An 18,816-nucleotide genomic window follows, 5' to 3' on the forward strand; every position below is an offset into this window, starting at 1 on the left:
GTTGAATATTTTTGCATCGATATTCATTGATGATATTGGGGTATAGTTTTCTTTTTTAGTTGGGTCCTTACCTGGTTTGGGGATCAGGGTGATACTTGCTTCATAGAATGTGTTGAGAAGGATTCCTTTTTTCTCTATATTTTGGAAAAGTTTATTCAGTTTAAGAACTAGTTCCTCTTTGAAGGTTTGGTAGAATTCTGGTGTGAAACCATCTGGTCCAGAGATTTTTTTGGAGGAGGGTTAGATTTTGTATAATTGATGCCATTTCAGTATTTGATATTGGTCTATTCAAGATTTCTAAATCTTTCTGGCTGAGTTTTGGAAGGTATTATGCTTCTAGATATAGGTCCATCTCCTCTACATTTTCATATTTCTGCAAATAGTTTTTTTGTAGTAATTGTGGAGAATCTTGTATTTCTGTGGCATCTGTTGTTATTTCCCCTTTATCATTTCTGATTGTAGTTATTAGAGATCTTGTTTTTCTGTTTCTGGGTAGTCTAGCCAAGGGTTTATAAATTTTATTAACCTTTCAAAGAACCAAGGTTTTGTTTCACTGATCTTCTGAATAATTCTTTTGTTTTTGATTTCATTTAGTTCTGCTCTAATTTTGGTTATTTCTTTTCTTCTGCTAGGTTTGGGATTAGATCGTTCTTCCTTTTCCAGTAGCTTGAGATGACCCATTAGGTTGCTGACTTGCTCTCTTTCTGTTTTCTTGATGAAGGCATCTAATGCTGTACATTTTCCTTTAAGGACTACCTTTGCAGTATCCCACAGGTTTTGATAGTTTGTGTCTTCATTATTGTTTTGTTCCAGAAATCTAATGCTCTCCTTGATTTCGTCTATGACCCAGCTGTCATTCAGCATAAGGTTATTTAGTTTCCATGATTTTATTTGAGTATGAAGATTTCTGTCAACTGTTGAATTCAACTTTTATTCCATGATGGTCTGAGAAGATACAGGGGATAATTTCTATTATTTTGAATTTGTCGAGGTGAGACTTGTGACCTAAGATAAGATCAGTTGTGGGAGATGATCCATGGGCTGAAGAAAAGAATGTGTATTCAGTTTTGTTAGAATAAAGTGTTCTGGCTGGGTGCCCATAGCACAGTGGCTATGGCAACAGCCACATACACTGAGGGTAGTGGGTTCGAACCCTGCCCAGGCCCGCTAAACGACAATGACAACCGCAACAAAATATAGCCAGTTGTGTCCAGTGCCTGTAGTCCCAGCTACTTGGGAGGCTGAGGCAAGAGAATTGCTTAAGCCCAAGAGTTGGAGGTTGCTTTGAGCTGTGATGCCACAGCAGTCTACCAAGGGTGACATAGTGAGACTCTGTCTCAAAAAAAATAACAAAGTATTCTATAAAAGTCTTTTAAGTCTGTTTGTTCTAGGGTCTTGTTTAAGTCCATTATCTCTTTGTTTAGTTTCTGTTTGGAGGATCTGTCCAATACTGCCAATGGGGTGTTAAAATCTCCAAGTATTACAGTGTGGGAAGTTATTATATCATTTAGATCAGTTAGGGTTTGTTTTGTATATCAAGGAGCATTCAGAAAGGTTGCATAGATGTTAACTATTGAAATCTCCTCATCTTATGTGTTTCCCTTGACCAGTATGAAGTGTCCATCTTTATCTTTTTATTATTTTTGTTGGTTTGAATCCTGTTGTATCTGCATACAAGATTGCAACCCCAGCTTTTTTCTGCTTTCCATATGCCTGAAATTCCATTGCACATCCCTTCACCCTTGTCTTGTTGTATCTTTTGAGGTAAGGTGAGTTTCTTACAGGCAAGAAGTTTGGAAGGCCTGAGTTTTTGTATCCAGTTGGCCAGCGTATGCCTCTTTAAAGGAGCGTTCAAACCATTCACATTAATTGAGAGAATTGATAAGATGTGGCAGAGTTTGGGTCATCTTATTTTTCAGAAGTCCACAGCTAATTTTATATCTCTCACCATTGTGGAAGCTAGACTTTTGTTCTTTAATTTCTGGATAGGTTTATTTTGGTGGTGTACCCTCCTGTTGATTGTTAGGAAGAATGGGTCTGAGTATTTCCTGTAGAGCTGATCAGGTCGTGGCAGATTTCCTCAGCATGTGAATGTCAGTGAAGTATTTGATTTCTCTATCACAAATGAAAGTCAGTTTAGCAAGGTATAGGATCCTGGGCGAGAAATTGTTTTAAGAAGGTTAAAGGTAGATGATCATCCTTTTCTGGTTTGGAAAATTTCGGCTGAAAGATCTGTAGTCATCCTAACACTTTTCCCTTTGTAAGGAATACTTTTCTTTTTTTCTTTTTTTTTTTTTTTAGTTACTGGCCGGGGCTGGGTTTGACCCCGCCATCTCTGGCATATGGGGCCAGCACCCTCCTCCTTTGAGCCACAGGTGCAGCCCACCGGTAAGGAATACTTTTCTTATGCCTGGCTGCTTGCAGAAGTTTCTCCTTCATATTAACACTGGCAAAATTAATTACAATGTGTCTAAGAGGTGCTTTTTCTTGGATTGAGTCGTGCTGGGGTTCTGAAACCATCTACTATCTGAATTTCTGTGTCTCTTGCAATACTTGGGAAATTCTCCACCATCATATCTTGGAGCAGAGAATTTGTGCCTTTGGGACCATCCTCTTCTCCTTCAGGAATCCCTGTAATTCGCATGTTTGGTTTCTTGGAATGATTCCATAACTCTCTCAGGGAAGATTCTGTTCTTTTTCTCCATTTTCCTGCCTTTTTGAATGCTTGGGGTAGTTCAAAAGTCTTGTCTTCTTTATCTGAGATTCTTTCTTTGCACTTCTCAACTCTATTTCTGAGGGACTCTACTGTATTTTGAAGCTCCTCAAATATCTTTTCAATTCCTATAGCGCTGCTGTATCTTTCTTCTTTATATCCATATCCTTGGTGACTTTGTCTTTGAATTTATTAATTTCTTGAGACATCTTCTGAACTGTTTTCTGATTCTCTGTTTCCATCTCTTCCTCCAGTTCTGTTATCTTACTTACCATCCATATTCTACATTCTATTTCTGACATTTCAGCAATTTGTCTGTGGATGGGATTCATTGTTGTATTTTCTTTGACATCCCCAGGAGGTGTTGATCTGCTCTGATTTTTCATATTGCCAGAGTTCTGCAGCTGATTCCTCCTCATGAGTATTTTTATTTTCTTTTTTCTCTTTTTTCTTTTTCATTTTATTATTATTTTTTTTTGAGACAGTGTCTTAGTATGTTTCCTTGGGTAGAGTGCTATGGTGTCACAGCTCACAGCCACCTCAAACTATCGGGCTTAAGTTACTCTCTTGCCTCAGCTTCCTGAGTAGGTGGGATGGCAGGCGCCCGCCACAATGCCTGGCTGTTTTTTTGTTGCAGTTGTTTAGCTGGCCTGGGCTGGGTTTGGACCCGCCAGCCTCCGTGTCTGTGGCTGGCGCCATAACCACTGTGTTATGGGCACTGAGCCTCTTTTTTAATATGTTAATTATACTTTTTTAGTTGAATTGATAGGTTGTCCCTGATGAGTCTATTGCTCACCATTGCAGTGCCACTCCTACACTGTTGTTTTTCTTCCACTTTTTTGTTTTGCCCCTTGGTTCAGCCTGGGTGATGTGTACCTCATGCAGTCCTCTCAGTTCAGAGCTCCTCTCATTTGGTTTCCATCCACTTCAGTCCAACATCTCTCCCTTTGGGCATGAGCCTCTGGCAAAAGCTGCTTCTAGTCAGTCATCTTCCCACAATTCCCGTTTTCTGTTTCTAATTTCATATCTTGCTACTCTTTTTCTTTTGTTTGTTTTTTAATCTGGAATTTATTTTATTTTGTTTTGAGACAAAGTCTCACTCTGTCACCCAGGCTACAGTGCCGTGGCCATCATAACTCACAGCATCCTCAAAACTCTTGGATGTAAATGATCCTCTTGGCTTGGCATCCTGAGTAGCTGAGACTAAAGGCATCTGCTACCACTCCCGACTAGTTTTTCTGTTTTTAGCAGAGACGGGGTCTCACTCTTTTCAGGGTGGTCTTGAACTCCTGAGGTCAAGCAATTCACCTTCCTTGGCCTCCCATAGGGATAGGATTACACTGTGTGAGCCACCAGGCCAAACCTATTTTGTTTTTTCTTAATCCACCTCTTGGGGCAACCAGCACTATCAATCTCATATCTTTTGAGAGAAATTTTTCACAAGCACATTTATATATTCATGTTTTCTTTACCATTAATGGTAGTATACTGAAGTCATTATATGTCTTAAGAGAAAGAACGTCTTATTATTATTTCATTGAACTGCAATATATTAATGTGCCATAATTTATGGTAAGCATTTATGTTATTTCTGTTTTTTTTTAATAGAGACAGAGTCTCACTTTATGGCCCTGGGTAGAGTGCCGTGGCATCACACAGCTCACAGCAACCTCCAACTCCTGGGCTTAAGCGATTCTCTTGCCTCAGCCTTCCGAGTAGCTGGGACTACAGGCATCTGCCACAACACCTGGCTATTTTTTTTTTTTTTTTTTTGGTTGCAGTTCAGCTGGGGCCGGGTTTGAACCCGCCACCCTCGGTATATGGGGCCGGCGCCTTACCGACTGAGCCACAGGCGCCGCCCTATTTCTGTTGTTTTTTAAGTTATAAGAAGTTCTGTACTGATTCACCTTGCGTATATATCATTTCTCACAATCATTCTCCTAATTCATTCAATACATGGTTGCCGAGTACCTATTATGTAGCAGACATGTACTGGGAATACAAATCAATTCCTGTCCTCATTACTTACATCCTGGAAGTCTATCTGTAGGACCAATTCCTGGAAGTGAAATTTCTAGGTTAAAGAGTATGTACATTGATAAATATTGACAGATTACCCTTCCATAAATATCACTAGCAATTCTTAGAGATTTATTTGCTCATTGCCTGTTAGGTAAAATATTAAAAATTGATATTAAACTTAATTGAATTTCCTTTAAACAATCTGAATTATAGTTACAAATTTAGTATTGCTTTTTTGGTGAACAAATACTTCCAACAGTAGTTAAAACATAATCAAATTCAGGGTGGTACCTGAAGCTCAGAGGTTAGGGTGCTGGCCACATACACCCAGGCTGGGGGGTTCAAGCCTAGCCCGGGCCTGCTAAACAGTAATGACAACTACAACAACAACAAAAAAGTAGCCAGGTATTGTGGCGGGTGCCTGTAGTCCCAGCTACTTGGGAGATTGAGGCAAGAGAATAACTTAAACCCAAGAGTTGGAGGTTGCTGTGAGCTGGGATGCTACGGTACTCTACTGAGGGTGACATAGTGAGACTCTGTCTCAATAAAACCCCAAAAAACCATAATCAAAATCAATTATTTGAAAACACTTCCCTAAATTTAAAACCGTAGCCAATTTAAAAATAGCTACATCATTAGTCCCCAACCTTTTTGGTACCAGGTACCAACTGTCATGGAAGATAGTTTTCCCGCAGACCTTGGGAAGAGGCCTGGGTGTGGAGGGGACAGGAGGCAGGAGCTCAGGCAGTGATACTATGCAGCCTGGTTCTTAACAGTCCACAGAGCCATACTGGTCCTTAGCCTAGGGGTTAGGGACTGCAGACCCATGATGAGTTTGTCATTTCTTTTTTTTCTTATTTCTAGATCTCTTAGGGTTAGAGAGATACTTATTTTGATACTTTGCTTTGTTATGAAACACTTGGGCTCAGGTGATTCTCTTTCCTCAGCCTCGCAAGTAGCTGGGACTACAGGTGTTCCTCCACAACATCTGGCTAATTTTTCTATTTTTAGTAGAAATAGGGTTTCACTCTCAGGTTGGTCTTGAACTCTTGAGCTTAAGCAGTCAACCTACCTTGGTCTCCCAGTGGGCTAGAATTACAGATGTGAGCCACTTTGCCCGGCCATGTTATGAAATTCAGACCAGCCCTAAAGGGAAACGCAAGCTTATCAAATTGTTTTCTTTTTCCTCTTCTTCTCTTTCTCATAGTTCAGGACCTCATTCTTCCAAGGCAATTCAAACCAGAGCAGATGAGCTTTCTTTTTGTAGTTTTGTTTTACTTTGTTAGATAAATAACATGTGAGTTTTACTTTCTTGCCACCTGGTATGTTTCTTTCACAGAATGTGTCCTCTGATTGTCTCAGGCTGTTCAGGCTGGTAGCTGTTAGTACTATGTGGCCATTTAAATTTAAATCAATTGAAAAAAAAAAAGAAAAATTAATTAGAATTTCAGTTTCTTACTCACATTAGCCACATTTCTTGGACTTACTAGCCATGTGTGGCTTGTGGCTACCCCAGTGGGCAATGCAGGACTGGGCATGAGAGTGCTGCAGGAAGCGCTGGGCTGAGCTCACCGAGAGGCTGCATCAAAGACAAGGGTTTGTGATGAGGCTGTTTTCCTCTTTAGGACATGAGACTATTGTGTAATTTTGGAACTCATTCTTGAACTTTCTACTTTGTTAGTTTATAGGACTTAATGTTGTTTTAAATATTGGACCCTTCTCATACTTGGTTATTTGGTGTCACCATGGGTATTTATTTCTTGTTTTGGTGCCATTCTTTTTCTTTTTCTCTTTTTTTTTTTTTTTTTTGAGACAGAGCCCCAAGGTGTTGCCCTGGGTAGAGTGCTGTGGCATCACAGCTCACAGCAACCTCCAACTCCTGGGCTCAGCGATTCTTCTGACTCCACCTCCCAAGTAGCTGGGACTACAGGCGCCTGCCACAATGCCCGGCTATTTTTTGGTTGCAGCCATCATTGTTGTTTGGCGGGCCTGGGCTGGATTTGAACCCGCCAGTTCAGGTGTATGTGGCTGGCGCCTTATCTGCTTCAGCCACAGGCACTGAGCCCTTTTTATTACTTTGTTTGGCTTATTCATAGTTCCCTGTATATACCTTTCTTTGTACTTCTGTGCAGAAATATACTTTAAAGACAGATAGAAAACACATTTATTGATCCTCTTCTATTTATTAAATCATCAAAAAATTGAAGAGGTGGTGTATTTAACCTTTTTTAATATAGATATTTTTAAAAGTATTAATTTGGGGGTTATTTTAATAATTTACTCATTAAATTTATTGAGAACCTTTTACGTGCTAGACACTTCTAATCACTGGTGAATTGGTGGTCTGCCTCTGTGGTGGTCACCGTGCTTCCCAGGAGACCTGGGATTACAAGTTCTGTTGCCTGGCTGCCCCGTTTCAGTCTCTTCTGCTCTTTCCTGCCCTTGCACTCAGTAGCCAGAGGAGGTTCATCCCGCAGTGCTGAGTACCTTTCATTCTCTGGCTTAAGTTAGGATTGACCAGATGAGGACCCCAGGCTTGTACCCCTAGACTGGTCTGATCTGACTAGTGCTGGATGCTGCAGGATGTCTATAAGTGACTCTGTGACTGTCCCCTCAACCTCCCTGTGCTTGGGCCAGAAGCCTAGAATCATTCTCAAGCCATTTCTTCTCTCATATTCCAGGCTGTTCTATTAGAAAATATACCAGATTACATTCGCCACCTCTGAGTTAATGACTTGCCAGATGCCTGGCCTCTGCTCTTGCCCTGTTACTGTGGCTAAATTCTATAAGGTGGGCCACTTGCCCGCTATGCTCAGGCCCTGGGATGGCTCCGCTCTTTTTTTTCTTCCTATGAGAGGCTCTAGGTTCCTCTGCCAGTCCTCCTGTTGTTCACCAGTCCCGTGTGCTGACCCCACGTTGTGCTGGTGCTATGGGCATGCTCTTCCTGCAGGTCTGTGTTCAGGGAGAACTAACCTGTGTCCTGCCAGTTGTCCCTGCCCTGTGTACTGCTCCCTCTGCAGCTGGCCCACTGCCTGACCTGCTCCTTCTGCCACCTCTCACTGGCCCTCCCAGAGGGGAACCCACAGACTTGTAACATGCCTGATAGTAGATATTTTATAAACATTATTTGCTGTTGAATTCTTAACCCATTTAGACTTGTATGTTACCATTGTAGTATTTTCGTACATGATAAAAATGCTTACTAGAAATTTCTCATTTATCGGTTATAATCTACAATTATGTAAATGGGGAAGCTGATGTTCAGAGAAGTTCTTGACCTGTTTTAAGCTTAGGCTGTGAGGTGGCCTGGGGCAGGCATGGGGTCAGGATCACCTCCACTTCCCGGGCTCTCACACTAAGTGTGTTTTAGGTAGTGGATTTCAGGGCTTCCTGGCACCTGTCTGTGCTCCTTTCCTCAGCTTTTGGTCAATCCTTTCACTTGCACCTACACATGATCTCACGTTGCTTCCAGACACTTCCAACAGTTTCTTCACATATTTAGTCCATCTAAAAGAACTCATTTTCTTCTTTATTGAAACAGAGTCTTACTCTGTCACCCTGAATAGAGTGCCGTGGAGTCACAGCTCACAGAAACCTCTAACTCTTGGGCTTGAGCAGTCCTCTTGTCTCACCCTCCCCAGTAGCTGGGACTATAGGCATGTGCCACCATGTCTGGCTAGTTTTTTCTATTTTTAGTAGAGATAGGATTTCACTCTTGCTCAGGCCAGTCTCAAACTCCTGAGCACAGGCAGTCCACCTGCCTTGGCCTCCCAGAGTTCTAGAATTATAGGTGTGAACCACTGCACCAGCCACAACTCATTTTCTTTTATTTATTTATTTATTTATTTAATTTATTTTTTGAGACAGAGTCTCACTGTGTCACCCTCAGAGCGCAGTGGCATCACAGCTCACAGCAACCTCAAATTCTTGGGCTTAAACGATTCTCTTACCTCAGCCTCCCAAGTAGCTGGGACTACAGGCGCCCACAACAACACCCAGCTATTTTTTTGTTGTTGTTGTAGTTGTCATCGTTGTCTGACTGGCCCGGGCCGGGTTCGAACCTGCCAGTCTCAGTGCATGTGGCTGGTGCTGTAACCATTGTACTGTAGAGGCTGAGCCCAACTCATTTTCTTAAAACCTATTTCTTCTTACAAATTTGAGAGACAGTCAGTTTTAGGGCATATAGTTTTAACTTTGGAATGTTTTATTCTTCCCTTATTTTCTTCATTTCATTAATTCCTTTATCAGATCTCTCTCATTTATCTCCTTCCATCTTTTTCAGTTAATATCTTAGGTTAGTCCTTTATTACATCATGGCAATGCTATTGTAGTCAGCTTCTGAAGGGGGTTGCCACCTCTTGGTCCTGCCTTCTGGGATTAATTTTGTAGCTGGCATTAGGTGAGGCTCTAACCTGCTCCTTGCTCCCCTGGCCTGAAGAACCCGGTGTTCTGGAATTATTTCCTCTGAAGCCTTTCCTTTCCTGCATGTCTTTGCTGGCTTGCTGTTTTGTTTCATTGATATGTGTCTTCTCTTCTACTACTTTGTTTTAATTCTAGTAATGCCTTTTTTTTTTTTGGAGAGGCTTTAAAGCAGCAAATAGCAGACTTACGGGAAGATTTAAAAAGAAAAGAAGCAAAATGGTCAAGTACCCATGGCCGTCTCAGGAGCCAGATAGAAATGTTAGTCCGAGAGAACACAGACCTTCGGGAGGAAATGAAAGTGATGGAAAGGTTCCGACTGGATGCCTGGAAGAAAACAGAAGCCATAGAGAGCAGCCTCAAGGTGGATCCTCGCGTAACTGCTAGGAAGAAAGGAGAGTCTACGGTAGGTTTGGGGCCAGATGGTTTGGTCAAGTCAGTGGGTGTTAGACATTCAAGCTTTCACATTCATAGAGATAGAGCAGGGTGGTAGAGCTGGGGGCTGAAGGAGGAGAATGGGGCCCAGTTTCAGTTTTGCAAGAGGAAAAGGTTCTGGAGCTGGGGAGTGGTGATGGCTGCACAGCAATGAGGAGGTCTTCAGTGCCACTGAACTGTGCACTTAGAAATACTGAAGATGTAGCCAAGCATGGGGCTGGGTGCCTGTAGTTGCACCTACTTGGGAGGTTTAGGCAGGAGGATTGCTTGAGTCCAGGAGTTTGAGGTTGCTGTGAGCTATGATGATGCCAGGAGATTCTAACCTGGGGCAATAAGAGTGAGACTCTATCTGAAAAACAATGGTGGCTCAGGGCCTGTAGCTCAGTGAGTAGGGCACCAACCACATACACCAAGGCTGGCAGGTTCGAGCTGGCCTGGCTTGCTAAACAACAGTGACAACTGCAACCAAATATATAGCCAGGCGTTGTGGAGGTGCCCATAGTCCCAGCTGTTCGGGAGGCTGAGGCAAGAGAATTGCTTAAGCCCAAGAGTTTTAAAGTTGCTGTGAGCTGTATCGCCATAGCACTCTACCGAGGGTGACATAGTAAGACTCTGTCTCAAAAAAAAAAAAAGAAAAAAAAAGTAAAGGTGGTGAATGTGGTGCATTCTATGTAATATTCATTTTACCACAATTTAAAATTTTTTTCAAACATTATATAGGTATGTTTAATTTTTATAATGGAGGCATACTACAATAGGCAGATAATCTCAGGTAAAACAGATCAGGGGGCATTTTTGTGGAGTCACAAGCAACAATCCTTTTTTCATCAAGCAATTGGCCTTTCATTCATCTGCATGAATGACTAGAATGCCAGGCACTGCATTAGGTCCCAAGGGTACAGCAGTGAATATAACAGACAAAATTCCTTGCCCTCTTGGAGCTTATATTCCAGTATTGGGGAGAAAAATTGTAAACATGACAGATAAATGTGTGGCCTGTGAGATGATGATGATGAGAGCGGAGGAATAGCAGGTGGTTTGGGGTATGGTGTGGGGAAGGGTATGTATGAGGAATGGCCTGCAGAGGACAGAGGAGTGGGGGGCCTTTGGGATGGACAACAAGGTGGATACACAGCTGGTCAGTGTCCTGAGGAAGTCCAGGGGCCACTGAGGCGGTTCTGGAGTGAGCTAGGAGCTCCTGAAGGGTTGTGGGTGAGGGCTGGCCTGGCCCTATTGCAGTTGGCACCCCTGGCTATGGGCTTGGAGTGGGTTCTAGGTAGCAGGAGCAAAACTAGGTACACAGGCAGGGATTGCTGCGGGGATTCAGATGACGGTGGCTGTGGTGGGTGGAGAAGCAGACTAGGTTGGTTGCTGAGCTGGTTGGGGTGACAGCAAGGAAGTAGTCAGTAATGGTCTCTGTCTGTGCTGTGGTATGTTTGTGTTTTGGCCTAGTGGGCTTCCCACTCATCGTGAGCGACCACAGGCTTGAGCAAGGGAAGACTGAACTGTTTGCTGGACATCCCAGGAGGTCCTGACCAGGCAGCCAGGCATGGCCAGAGAAGTTCCTGTTAAGGACAGACACTTGGGATAGCAGGGGCAGGAAGAGAGGAGGCTGGCATGGTGCCCTGGACAAACGAGGAAGGGACCTTAGGAGGAAGGGTGGTTACTGGTACCAGGGGCTGCTCTAAAGTTCAGGATTAAAGTGTTTACCACCTGGAGAGAAACCCGGGCCTTTGTGAGATCCCTTCCCTTGGAGTATGAGTGTGAGAGGAAATCCTGGTGGTGGAAGAAGACCAGTTAGGGACAGCATGGGGCAGCTTCGTGGTATACTTGTAAAGTGACGTAGGAAATGAGGTAGTGGCTATATTTTTTTGGTGTTTTTAAGATGGTAAAATTAATGGGTGTTTATGTATTGTGGGATAGGAGAGGAAAACACTGATGCAGGGGAAGTGGGAGAATGGCTGACATGGAACCCTGGGCTAAGGGTACCATGGACACCAGGTTGGTCTGGAGCTTGTCCCTTAGCAGTACAGGAGGTAGAAAAAGCCTGAGGTGGGCATCTGAAAGCTGAAAGCAGAGGGCCAGGAAAGAAAGCCTGATTTCTGGCCACCGTGGGGGCCTGCCTTAATTATTGACCATACATTTAAAGTGAGAATTATTCTCGTTTTTTTCTTGTTCAGGAATGCAGTGTGAATGCCACGAAGTGAGTGAGGACCAGGGGGGTTGGAAATCTGTGTGACAGTAGTGACTGCAGCAAACATGGCCGTGAACTGCATCAGGGGGGCATAGGCCGCAGGGTTTGAGGACATGCAGACGTGTGTGGGTCGGCTGTCAGCGCGGCTGGGTCTGGATGTTCGAGGATGAGCTGCAAAGACAGGATGTGGTTTTCAGAAAATAGCTTTCTCCCATCCCCTGGACTTTTTATTACAAACCTTCACAAAATAGAGAACACTTAAACACCGACCTGCATTTAGCCACTGTGAACATTTTGCCATATTTTCATATGTTTTGCTGAATCATTTGAAATAACTGGCAGAAGTCATGGAATCTTATCGCTAAATGTTTCAGCATTTTATTAAATGACATTGACTTTTTGAAGACAGCAGACTATAGAATACATTCTGGATATTTTAAAGTGGAATGCTTTGAAATTGAGATTTTTGCAGTTATTGATCATTGCAGCCAGCAATAGTAGTATTGATTCTGGGGTTGGCCCATGGAGTGTAGCTGAGGCAGGACAGAGTACAGATTAGAGGAGTGAAGTGAGACAGTTGTAGGGGACTGTGTCACAGCTGGGGCAGGTAGGGGGCATGGCAGGGAGGACTCACCCCAGCTCATTCTTGGGAGAACTGGGCTCAGCTAGGACTCTGTCTAACTAGAACATGGGGGCGTGCTTGGGAGGGGCTGTGGGCCTTAACAATGTTCTCCTCACCCCAAGCACCTTGAGCTGTTGTTCTGCGCTGCTCTCATCTGCTGGTCTGTAATAGGATATTTTAAGGTACCTTCACTGTGTTGTAACTTGAACAATGAATATATGTCAGAAACAATCTGTTTCTGTGTATATAATTCATTCCTAGGTAACAGCTTATGCACTGTAGCCTATTATGATTAATGAAAACACCATAAATGAACAAGCCTACAGCATTCTTATCACTAGCTGAATTCTGTTAGTTTCACTCAATACTAATATGTGGACTAACTTATTTTATATTCAAAATTATCTCCCATACATAGAACCCTTGTGTTCGATTTCAAAAGAGTCACATTTCTTCAGGAACTCAGGTAGAAAAATACAAGAAAAATTATTTGCCATCACAAGGTAAGAAGCTGCACAATCTTTTTGTAAAATATTTCAGAATTTAAAGAACAGATAATTTATACCTAACTTAAGAAATAAAACATTATAAATATAATTGAAGCCCATGTGCATCATCTTACTCCCCCACCTAATTTCTACCCTGATGGCATTCTGTGTTTATTTTTAAAATTCTTTTGCTACATTGTGCCCTTAGTTTGATATATAGGTTGAGAATCTAAAATCCAGAAATTCAAAATGCTCCACAATTGAACCTTTTAGAGCATAGACATGACACTCAAAGGAAACACTCATTGGAGCATTTTGCATTTTGGATTCAGGATGCTCAACTTCCAAGTATTTATTTGCAAGTACTTTAAAATCCCCCCCAAATGGAAATTTGAAACACTTCTGGTTCCAAGCATACTCTATGGGTCCTCCTGCTATTTCGTTTTTTTCTTTCAATATGTATGACTTAGCAATATTAACACCTTAAAAACGCCAGCTGACTTTTTAATAGCTATATGACTCTTCCTATACTCCTGTGGTCACACGTTTCTGTTGATGGGCATGCAGGTTTCTCCTAGTTGTGCATGACAGGTAGGGCCTCCCTAGGATATGTTGTGCCTTGTCAGGTTTGTGTAGTTGTAGGAGGTTTCCCTTTTTTCTTCAATGTGGTTGGACCAGTTTTTTTTTTTGGCCAGGGCTGGGTTTGAACCCACCACCTCCGGCATGTGGGACTGGCGCTCTACTCCTTGAGCCACAGGCGCCACCCGGACCAGTTTTTTGTTTTTTTTTTGGCTGGGGTTGGGTTTGAACCCACCACCTCCGGCATATGGGGCCGGCGCCCTACTCCTTTGAGCCACAGGTGCCACCCTAGACCAGTTTTTTACTATCAGCAGAACAGCTCTTTGTGCTTGCTAATAGTGGATCTGGTAAGAATTTACAATTTTGGCCAATTGGATATGAAATTATAGTTCATTCTCCTAGCACTGGTAAGGCCTTGTGAATATGAACTAAAAAAAAATCTTAAACCCCCTCTCTCCCCAGCAGTGGGCTGACAGGACCACCACACTTGGCTAAGAGGATCCCCTAAAACTTGAGTTGCCTGGCCATGAGAAAGATCAAATAAGCCTCATCATGTCCTCCTGTCTTAGATCCTTTGTGACTCATTAACAGGTAGAAGGCTATGCAAGACATACCTGCAGGTCCTCCATATACACAACAAACCACTTGAGTCTGAACTTAAGTCCTGCACTTCTTCTGATTAACAAACCCTTTTCTTAACTGGGCATTCCTTTTTGCTGATTCCTGGTCTTTTTGACAAAGCCTAACTCTTTCAGCCAATTGTCAGCTAAAGAATCTTTAAAATCCACCTATAGGGCAGTACCTGTGGCTCAGTGAGTAGGACTCCGGCCCCATATACTGAGGGTAACAGGTTCAAACCCGGCCCTGGCCAAACTGCAACAACAACAAAAATAGCCGGGTGTTGTGACAGGCACCTGTAATCCCAGCTACTCGGGAGGCTGAGGTAAGAGAATCACCTAAGCCCAAGAGCTGGAGGTTGCTGTGAGCTGTGATGCCATGGCACTCTACCAAGGGCAACAAAGTGAGACTCTGTCTCCAAAAAAACAAAAACCTACCTATAAGGCCTTGCTTTGAGATATCCCCTGTTTTGGGGCCAAATCAGTGTATGTTTTCCATGTATTGATTTATGATTTTACCTATAATTTCTGTCTCCCTAAAACGTATAAAACCAAACTGTAACCCCACCATAGACATTCCATTTGCTCCAAGGCTTCTGGGCTGTGTCTCTGGGTTATTGTCCTTAAATTTGGCTCCCAATAAACCTCTATAAGTTGTATTTTACAGAGTATGGCTTCTTTTCCATTGACGTTAGCATCTTTTCTTACATTTACCCGGCATTTGGGGATCTTTATTTGTGAATGCCTGTTCATTTCCTTTTGCCCATTTAAAAATGGGGTGGGGGGGAGGGGATGTTTGTTTCTCTTGAGGTTATTTTCTAGACTGATCCTTTGCCAGTTACAAGCACTGCCAATGTTTTCTCCCAACCTGGGTTTAGCTTTTCTGTGTGTGTGGGGTTTTTTTTTTTTGAGACAGATTTGTACTAACCTATTTCCCTGAAAATAAGACATCCTCCGAAAATAAGACCTACTTACAGGAAAGATAAGACATCTCCTGAAAATAAGACCTCGCGCATCTTTGGGAGCACACCTTAAAATAAGACACTGTCTTTTCGGGGAAACAGGGTATGTTGCTCTGGGCTAGAGTGCTATGGTGTCATAGCTCACAGCAACCTTAAACTCCTGGGTTCAAGCGATTCTTTTGCCTGAGCCTCCCAAATAGCTGGGACTATAGGCACCCATCACAATGCCCAGCTAGTTTTTCTGTTTTTAGTAGTGGTGGGGTCTCACTGGTCTCAAACTCCTGAGCTCAAGTAATCTGCTGGCCTTAGCCTCCCAGAGCAATAAGATTACAGGCATGAGCCACTGTGCCTGTATCTTTTGATGAAGCCAAATTCTTACTTTAATATAGCTGAATTTCAATTTTCTTTGAGGTAGTGCTTCTTAAGTCCTTCTCTATCTTGAGGTTATAAACATACCCCCTAAGTATCCATCCAGCTGTCCCAGCACTGTTTGTCACCTGGTGTTTACTCACTTCCCTGTTCTTGGTGTGTCAAGAGGTGCATAGTCCTCTAGATGGTGTCACTTTGTGCTCCTGGTCACCTCTCCTTATTCTGCCCAGTTGTTAGACACTTTGGGGTTTAAGTAAATGTTAATTCATAATCAGTCTGAGAGAGAATTAAACTTGAAAAAAAAAATATATATATATATCCTGTTCTGCTTTTTATTATCTAACAACTTTGGCAAGTTATTCAACCTCCCAGCCTTGTTTTTCTCACTTGTAAGATTAGAAGAGATATACTTTGTGGGGTAGAGGCTGAGGTTCTTGAATTGTCTCTGATAGAGCACTCCTGCCCAGAGCCCTGTCATTTGCTTAGGCCTAAACCTCGGTGTACTACAATTGCTTTTATCTTTTCCCTCCACACCCATGAGTTCCTATACTAATCATTACAATGTTGATGCTTCCTGATCCATTAATTATGTTGAATCATGTCAAACTGCTGACATATAGCAGTTAGGGACCTATAGGCAGTGCATTCACATGATGTGAGGGGACCATTCCTATCCCCAGGGGTGCAATACTGCTTCTTGCATACCCAGCAACCTCCTGGCTGATGGCCTACCTCTGTCCTGTCTCTGTCTTCCCCTAGATCATTCTCCCATAGCATTCAGTGTCTGTTACACTCTCAGATTGTGGCACTTGCTGGAATCCTTTCAATGTCAAGTGTTTACAGTATGGTCCATTGACATATAGGAAGGAAATATCAGAACTTCAATATATTTTTAAGACATTTGCCTCAATTTGTTGGTGTGTGTGATTGCTTTATAATGTATGTTTTGGGGGTACATGATTGGGGTGCTGGTCATGATATAAGAAGCTTAGACCACAGCCACAAGGGCATGTAAGTTTTAACTAAATACCCAGTTATCTGGTTAAGCCAAATTCTCTATTGTGTTGGATGCCTTTTTTATCTGTACCCACACCACTCTCTTTACTGTCCTTGTGATTGTCTCCAAAATACCTTTAGGGTCTGTCTGTAAGGTTATTTGAGTACTTGTCTCTTCCTCAAGATTATAAATGCTCTGATAACAGAGATTGTTTTTGTCTTTCTTGGTCACCCAAGACTTAATGCCTATATAAATATTTGAATTTATGTAATGAACTACAAATTACTAAAGAAGTATTAAGGCATCCTTAATTAATGGATAAAGGACAGCAGTTCACAAAAGAAGGGTATGAATTAAGGATGTGTTGGTCCGTATTAGTAAATTTAAGAATTTCAATTAAAACTTAACTCTGACAATTTGATTCTAACAGGGAATCCACCTCAAAGATCAAAGTCTACACGTCCTTGTGACTTAGGCCATTCAGATAAGGGACAGGTAAATCTCTATTTTTGCACATTCAAACAGATTCCAAGCCTGTGGAATTTGTTAACTGAGTTTCTAAACCATGTACAAAGGAGGCTTTTTACTTAAATTGAAAATGTTTTATATATAATACCAAGTACTACTTGGTAAACTGTCTATGAAGCTAGTGAATGATGCCCCATGAATATATCAATGTACACAGCTATGATTTAATAAAAAAAAAAAAATACCAAGTACTAGCCATAAAACTCTATATTAGAATCTGGCTTTGGAAAGAAGTGTAGGTTTTAGCTGCTTGAAATGTGTTGCCTTACAGGCTGCCTCGCCTGGGGAACCACTGGAACCAGTGAACTTCCCAGATACTGAATATAAAGAGAAGGAAGAAAAAGAAGAAGAAATACAGGGAGAAATCAGTCATCCTGATGGAAAGGTTAAAAACTTTTTTGAAATGATGAATTCTATAAAAGTAGAATTGAAACACTTAAGATTCTAAAATAATTGATCTCTGAGACTGCTAATGGTGACTTTAGTACATTAGGGCTTGAACTTTTGGGGCTTCTTTGAAAATGCTTAAGCATAAACATACATTTAGTTACAATTTCTGATTTAGAGATGCAGCAAAAAGGAGGGCTACAGTCCTTTTGTTAAGCATTTTCTTCTTGCTCCAAATAGAACTAGACTTTAATCCTTGGCACCTTTAAAAAACCTCATTCAGGTGCAGTAATCCTAGCACTCTTGGAGTCCAAGGTGGGTGGATTGCCTGAGTTCACAGGTTGGAGACCAGCCTGAGCAAGAGCCAGACCCTACCTCTAAAAAGAGCTGGGCATTATGGCAGGAGCCTGTAGTCCCAGCTACTTGGCAGGCTGAGGCAAGAGGATCACTTGCCCAAGAGTTTGAGGTTGCTACCTCCACGGCACTCTACTGAGGGGGACAAAGTGAGACTCTGTCTCCAAAAGTAATAGTATTAAAAATAAATAAATAAAAGACCTCATTCATTTTAGGGCTTTTTTTCTCTTGCAGTCTCCCTTACATAGCTCCTGGGTCAGAGGCCCTTTTCTTCATCCTCAGCCTGCACAATTTATTCTTGTGTTTAGGGAAGTTTCTGAGTGAGAGGTGGTGTTGCCTGGTGGTGTTCCAGTTAAGAAAGAGAATGAGAAGGGAAAGGACATAACTAAGGTTTGTTAGAGAGAGGTGATAAGACTAGGTGTATGAAAAATTTACTTTTTTACATATCCTAATCTGACCCATTGTACATGTGATCATTGAGCTGGAGTTCACTGCTAGCCTTGAGGAATGAGAGGAAGACAAAGAACAACAGTTAAAAGAAGTAGTTAGACTTTTTTGTGCATAGTCTACCTTAAGGTAACAAATCATTGAAAAGAAAAGGTTTTCATTTTTTTAGATAAATTCCAGCTACTAAATGGAAAAGGAATCAGAAAATCACTAGTTTGCAACTCCTGATCAATTAAAGGCTCTTTTGAGAGAATGTTTTACTTTTTATAATGAAAACTTCAAAGTAGACAATTGGAAGAATTAAGGTATATTTTGTTAATGTATTAAGAGGAAATCTTCCCTAGTGACAATCTCATGGGTTTTTTTTTATTTTTTTAAGGTGGAAAGGGTTTATAAGAACGGGTGTCGTGTTATACTGTTTCCCAATGGAACTCGGAAGGAAGTGAGTGCAGATGGGAAGACTGTTACTGTCACATTCTTTAATGGTGACGTGAAACAGGTCATGCCAGATGAGAGAGTGGTACGTTTCCACAGGGTCATCCTCTGTAGCTGAGCTGTCTCTGGGGAGAAGGTGTCCTGACTTTTGTGTCTTTATAGATCTACTACTATGCAGCTGCCCAGACCACTCACACCACATATCCAGAAGGACTAGAAGTCTTACATTTCTCAAGTGGACAAATAGG

At 42.0% G+C, this 18,816-nt stretch overlaps 1 protein-coding gene across 6 annotated transcripts in view; it reads left to right on the top strand.

Annotated features, from left to right (window-relative positions):
- The window catches only part of CENPJ (centromere protein J), a 74,373-nt gene that overhangs the window by 54,440 nt on the left and 1,117 nt on the right, over window positions 1-18,816 (top strand). For 2 of the 6 annotated variants that reach the window (XM_053563787.1, XM_053563788.1), the window contains exons 10-15: window positions 9,318-9,560; window positions 12,824-12,908; window positions 16,848-16,912; window positions 17,217-17,330; window positions 18,513-18,653; window positions 18,731-18,815. In XM_053563787.1, coding sequence (XP_053419762.1) covers window positions 9,318-9,560; window positions 12,824-12,908; window positions 16,848-16,912; window positions 17,217-17,330; window positions 18,513-18,653; window positions 18,731-18,815 — 733 coding nt within the window. Of the gene's footprint in view, window positions 1-9,317; window positions 9,561-12,823; window positions 13,571-13,666; window positions 13,704-16,847; window positions 17,331-18,512; window positions 18,654-18,730; window position 18,816 lie in introns of those variants that run through there. The other 4 variants (XM_053563789.1, XR_008374639.1, XM_053563791.1 and 1 more) reach the window with 4 other exon arrangements.

Source organism: Nycticebus coucang, chromosome 15, assembly GCF_027406575.1.
Source record: "Nycticebus coucang isolate mNycCou1 chromosome 15, mNycCou1.pri, whole genome shotgun sequence".
Lineage (NCBI taxonomy): Eukaryota > Metazoa > Chordata > Mammalia > Primates > Lorisidae > Nycticebus > Nycticebus coucang.